This window comes from Pteropus vampyrus, unplaced genomic scaffold, assembly GCF_000151845.1.
Source record: "Pteropus vampyrus isolate Shadow unplaced genomic scaffold, Pvam_2.0 Scaffold193, whole genome shotgun sequence".
NCBI lineage: Eukaryota > Metazoa > Chordata > Mammalia > Chiroptera > Pteropodidae > Pteropus > Pteropus vampyrus.
In genome coordinates this window covers 2,867,344-2,873,568 of record NW_011888974.1, presented here as the reverse complement: position 1 = coordinate 2,873,568, position 6,225 = coordinate 2,867,344, and the positions used below count along the sequence as shown (strand labels likewise).

The window sequence follows — 6,225 nt, the reverse complement described above, 5'->3', positions numbered from 1 at the left end:
GTGGGCAGGGCTGCCTCAAGTGGCTGTGCAGACCATATCCTCATGGGGACCCGTGTCTGCAAGATTCCAAGGAGGTTCAAAGGAACCAAGTCTAAACTGCTCATTCAGCCCCCGTCAAGAGGGTATGACCAGGCATCCACGTGAGGGGTCTTTGGGCTGCTGGCATCTTGACCCCTTACATCACTACTGTGGTCCTTTTCTAAGGCTGGGGACCTATGGCCAGGGATGGGATGCCAGAGGACACCAGGCCTGTCCCTGGCTCTCCAGGGCCCCAGTGGACAGGACCCAAAGAGCCCCTTCCCAGACCCAGGGCCTTGCCAGGGCCTGTCCAGGCCCCCATATGGCAGGTGCAGAGAAAGGTTCCATGGTTAACCCAAATATTGACAGTGTCGGAAGGGCCACCAGCTTCCTCTGCTCACCACAGAGGGGCCGGACTGTGGCTTCACTGTGGACGATGGGGCCAGCCCGGTGACCCAGCCATTGTTTCCTTCCCTTGCCAAGGAGTCAAGGCCACTGAGGATTGGGGGTGGGGGTCCTCCTAGAGCAGGGTCAGATAGGAGTGAGAAGGGACAACAATGGAGGACCAGGTGGCCCCTATTCTCTCCTCTGATAGGGACAGATAGGCTGAGGTTAGAAGCCTAGCTCTGCCTATTTCTAGCTGGTGACCCTGAGCAAGTCACTGACCCCTCTGGTCCTCAGTTTCTCCATTTATGAAATGAGGATAAAAATCCCTCCTAGGCAGGTTCATCGTGAGGGATCGAGGGGATAATAGATAAGAAATTCCAGGCCCTGAGGAGACCCTTAATAAATGCTCTTTATGAACCAAACATCTCCTGGGGCCTCAGTTGCATCAGACAGAGTACTGGACACAGGAATAGGGACATCAGGACTGGCTCAGTGGTAGCTGACAGTCTAATGGGGGAGGCGGACAATGAAAAGTGAGTAAGCGTCATGAAAGGACTAAATGAAGCAGTATGACAGAGTAACTGGGAAGGGGCCTGCTGCGACAGAAGAGATGTGACGTGAAGAGGTCATATCCCGGTTCCTCGGGTCTCAGACATTTTGGAACCAGAGGAGCAGCCATGCAAAGATGCCAAGAAAAAGCAGTCCAGGTAGAAGGAAGAGTGAGTGCAAAGTCCCTGAGGCAGGAAAAAGGCTGGGACAAGCCAAGCAAAGGAGCGTGTGCTATGAGATGAAGCAGAGATGAAGCGGCGAAATGGGCCGGGCCTTCCCTATGGGGCTGAAGTTCGTCACCGTGGAAGGGGAACTCTGAGTGTCAGGGAAGGAGAGTCCATCATCTGATTTACATCTTTAAAAGGCTCCTTGGCTGTTGTGGGAGGAATGGAAGACGGGGTGGGGGGTGGAGCAGGGAGATGAGGGGGAAGGCCACAGCAGCAGACAGGGGACTTGAAGGGCCTTACATTAAGGCAGCTAACAGTGAAAGTGGCCGAGTGAACGGACATGTTTAGAAAGTCGACCTGACAGGTCTGGCTGATGGAATGAATTTGGTGAGTGAGGGAAAGGGCAGGTGAGCTCCCAGGTATGTGCTAGAGCCACTGGGAGGACCATGGAGTCTGACTGTGGGGCGAGGGCAGATATGAAGTACAGGAGTTCCACTTTGCCGAGGTGCAGTGCGGTGCCTCCTGGTGGGCCTGGTGGAGATGTCGGAAGACGGCTGAACACGGGGGTCTGGGCCTCTGGGTCTGGGGCTCCAGGGGCCTTCCCCTGGGCACCGGCACTGACGGGAGTCCACCCATGGAACCCTCGCTGTCGCTCAGTCTCTGAGAACCGTTCTCTCACGTGTGGGGAGGAGGCGTGCTTTGCCATCTGTTCCCCTTCTCCAGGTGATGGGGCGTTGCCCCATTCCACAGGTAAGACCAAGGGCTCAGCCGAGGCTCACTGAGGAGCCAGAGGAGGGCAGCTTCAGGACCTGGGAGGTCCCCAAGTGTGGCCTTTCCATTTCCTCCACGCCATTGTCTTCCACTCCTATTTTTCGAATTCAGAGCCCAGTGAAAGGGGAGGGTGAGGGAAAGACTGAGGGGTTGGTGGGGGCAGGCAAGGCCCAATCTACCTCGTTTGGTTCTCTACAGGGCCTGGCTGGAGAACGGGGCACGACAGGGCCATCTGTAAGTGTGGGGCTGTGTAGATAGGCCACTTCTAGAGCGGTGGGCTCTGATATGGGAGGAGGGGGTGGGGTCTATCCCGGGTGACCTTGCCTGAGCTCAGCCCCACAGCCTCCCCAAATGTGGGAGCACAGAGCAGAGGAGAGAAAGGGGCAACCTGAGTCCCGTCCCAACGGCCCAAGTTGAGAAGGGGTGGCTTTGAGAGCTAGGGAGCCCCCTCACTGGGAATGTGAGCGAGGACTGAGAAACTTCCTGTTAGCGGGGGTTGGGTGAGAATCCTGAGGTGTCTTCCACGGAACCCAGACCCCTGGGTTAACATGCTGTGTGACCTGGATGGAGTGTTCTTTCCCTTCTCTGACCTCCCAGAAGTAGGAGGCTTAGACCGCTGACCTCTAATTTCCCTTCTTAGAAATAAGAATTCATGAGTCTGAACTCCTGTCTCTAGGCAGGGAAACCTCCTTTGTGCCTAAGCCTTACCAAGGGTAGGAGGGCGGGGGAAGGTGATGATTTTTGCTGAGCACCTACTATGTGCTGCATACAGCGGAGATGCTCTTCATAGTGTATTTAAGTTTCACAGTGACCCAGGGAGACCATGTTTTTTTATTCCTGTTTGCCAGAACTGGCAGCTCAGAGAGGGTAAGTAACTTTTCCAAAGTCACACAGCAAGGTAATGATAGAGCCAAGATTTAAACCCAGGAGCATTAGCTTCCAAAGCCATGGCTCCTCCCGGGCTTCTGTCTAGTAATGTATGACAACTTCCACGGAGGAGAGACTTCCACAGCACTTCCAGGTGCCAGGCTCCGGTCTAAGCTCTTTATCTATGTTGATTTACTTTATCTTTCTAATAGTCCTATGGGGTAGATACAATTATTACCCTATTTTGGAGATGAGAACACCGAGGCACAGAGGTAAAGTGCCTCGCTCAATCAAGGTCGCACAGGGGGAGTAAGCAGCAGCAGGTGTCATCGTGAGGCCGGCCCCGATTTAGAGGCAGGGAAGCAGAGTCCAGAGATCCCCGAAAGTGCAAAGACAGAAGCCCGCGGGGTCCCACTCCAGACCCCGCCTCCTGCCCCAGAAGCCGAGTTAAGCCCCTAAAGCCAGTTTGAGTCACCTCGCATGCCAGGTTGTGTAGGGGACCAGAGCCTTGGCCCTCTCCCGCTCTGCTCACCCCAGCCCGCACCCCACCCCGCACCCTTTGTTGACCGCATGATTTTCTTCTAGGGTGAGCCTGGTGGGAAGGGGGAAGCAGAAGAGAAAGCTGCCGCAGAGGTAACCATGCTGTGGGCCGTGCTTACTCCCACCCCCTTGGCTGTGTCTGAGTGGGAGAGCGCGTACCCAACAGATCTGTACTGACACCCCTCGGTCCTGAACCCAGGCGGACAGTGATCCCAGCCCAGCGCGAGAGACAAATGAGTGAAATAGTGACTAATTGTAGCATAGTGTGAAGATTCTGCAGTGGGGGCAGCACAATTAGGGAGACTGGCCCACAGCTAGACCCTGCTGGAGAAAGCAGGAGGTGCTGTGGACCTGCGGAAGAGGCTTCAGGCTGCAGGGCTCCTCTCCAGGGACGAGACTCTCCCATGAATAGCGTCTGGCCCATGGATGTGCCCACGGGTCACGGGTTGGTGGACTGAAGGATACGTGGGCAGGTGGACAAACGGCTGATGGATGTGGGCCAGAACAATAAGGGAGTGAGGATGAGAGCATGCGGGGGCCTGGGCAGGGCGGAAGGGACACAGGCCAGGCGAGGGCATGGCCACGTGGACCCATTGCCTTCTGGGAGGAGCAGGAGCATTAGGGACTGGGATGATGGATAAAGGGGGTGAAGGCAGTGGGGCCAGTAGGGAAGGCCTTGTGAGCTGAGAATAAGAATTCCCTGAGTGGGCACGTGGCTCCGCTTAAGTGAGTGGATTCAGGGAGGTTCCAAGCATAGGGGTATCAGGCGAGGTCTTTGTGGGACTGGAGAAGGGGGAAGATGCTAGAACCAGAGCAACTGTGGTGGGTGCAGGAGGCAGTGGGAGGAAGATGTGGGTGCTGGGACAGAAGCGCAGAATCACAGGGCGCTCGCGATGCCAGACTGAGAGGGTACCTGTGACTCCCCCCTCCCATTTTATAAAAATAAAACCTGTGGCCCAGGAACATGGGGCTTAGCCTGGACCGCGTGGACCCCTGCTCTCACTGGGACACCCCCATCCCAGATACTGCCCACAGCACAGCTTCTGCTGGACTTTGGTTCCCTTGTGGGAAGACCTCACTCCTGTAATCCAGTGGGATGCTTTTTGGTTTCCTTTTGTTTTGTTTTAAGCTAAATTAATCTGAATGTCATGACAGCTGTCATGTTATACCAGCAAAAGGTGCCTGTTTTTTGTTGCTGTCTCCAGGCAGAGACTTGTCCCTCCACCACCACTTTTCTTTTCAAAGTGGCCTTGACACCTGTCTTCTCAGTAAGTTAGCTCATTCGCGTGTCCGGGCACACAAGGTCCTTCGCCTAAGTGTCGGCCAGGTCTCAGACATGCAGACTTGCCATCGTTGAGCCCTCCTGCTGGCACTCCAGAAGCTATGGCTCTACCTTCCCCTTTACTAGCCAGGGTGGCCACACAGGGGGCTCTCAGGTGGGCAGTGCTAGGAAGGAAACCAGCAAAATTCCCCACCTTTGGCCCCTGCTAGGTGCTCTGCCCAAGGCAGGGTATTTTCTGAAAAGTCGGTCACACAGGGGAAGCAGTCAGACAGCTGCAGAGCAGGAAGAAGCCAGGCTCAAGGGGACAGGTCTGTGTATGAAGTGTCAGTTGGCCACTTCCAGGCCGTGTGGCCACAGGAAGCTGTGGTTACCCTCTCTGTGCTTCAGGTTCTTTGTCTTCAAACAAGAATTTGAATGCCATCCCTAGTACAAAGTGGATGATGGCTGTTAATGATGGTGACAGGAGGGAAGAGGTAGGAATGGGGGGGGCTGGGACAACACATATGCCGAAGCAGAATGGCCTTGACCCTGGCCGCTTCCTCTCCACCAGGGCGAGGGGGTGCAGCAGCTGCGGGAAGCCCTGAAGATCCTGGCAGAGAGAGTCCTCATCCTGGAGCACATGATTGGGATCCATGGTGAGTAGAGACCAGGGCTTGGGGACGGGTGGGCCCACAGCTGGCCGCCAAGTTCGGGATCTACCTCTGTGCCCACTCCGCAGTCCCTGCTGCCCTCATGGCAGCTGCGGCTGTCTCTGATCTCCCCGCTTCCATGACCCCTCCACTTGGCTGCCAGAGAGCTTTCCCCAAACCCCGGTCTGACCCTGTTCTTCAAGGACCCTCAGTGGCTCCCTGCTGCCTATGATTGACATTTAGGTGCATCAAGTCCTAAGTCCCTCTCCAGGATAGCCTGGTGCCCAGTGACACAGAGCCACCACCCAGTCTGCCCAGGCCCCATCCCACCCCACTGCCATGCCTTTGCTCACGCCAGCCCCTCTGCCTGGTAAACACCAACTCTCGCTTCAGGACCTGCTCCAAGTTCTCTTACTCTGTGAGGCCAACTTCCTCTCTCCTCACAGTGCTCTGAAGAGCTTTCTCTTCCCTCATGGGGCGGGGTTTCCATATCTCTCCCTGGCACACTGGCAGGCCCTGGTGGCAAGGTGGTGACTGGAGCCTCTGCAGGGCCTACAGTTCAGTCTTGGTCAGTATTTGCTGATGAATGAATGAATGAACGAGTGGGTGAATGAATGGATAAATGCATGAGTGAATGAATGAATGAATGAGCGAATGAGTGAATTAATGCATGAGGAATAGAAAGCCCTGTCCTTGCTGGGCATAGTGCATCCTTTGCTGACTGGGGACCAGAAACAAAGATGCCTTTGAGTGCTCCCAAGGCCCACCCTCTTGCTCTCCTTCCAGATCCCCTGGCCTCCCCAGAGGGGGGCTCTGGCCATGACGCTGCCCTGAAAGCCAACCTCAAGATGAAGCGTGGTGGGGCTCCACCCGATGGCTCCCTTGCTGCCCTGCTCGGCCCCAACCCTGTGCAGAAGAGCACTGGCCGGGCCAGTGGCGGGAAGTAAGGGCCCAGCTCTCCAGGACATGCCCGGCCCCACCAGAGACCCAGCCCTGAAGCCTGTGCCGCCACTGG

The 6,225-nt window shown here is 56.0% G+C and overlaps 1 protein-coding gene across 1 annotated transcript in view; it reads left to right on the top strand.

Moving 5' to 3' along the window:
* COL26A1 (collagen type XXVI alpha 1 chain) overlaps window positions 1–6,157 on the top strand; it is a 186,979-nt gene extending 180,822 nt beyond the window's left edge. The window contains 4 exon segments of the mRNA XM_011371581.1: window positions 2,091–2,126; window positions 3,345–3,392; window positions 5,132–5,216; window positions 5,997–6,157. Of these exon segments, the coding sequence (XP_011369883.1) occupies window positions 2,091–2,126; window positions 3,345–3,392; window positions 5,132–5,216; window positions 5,997–6,157 (330 nt within the window).
* Window positions 6,158–6,225: the final 68 nt, after the last annotated feature.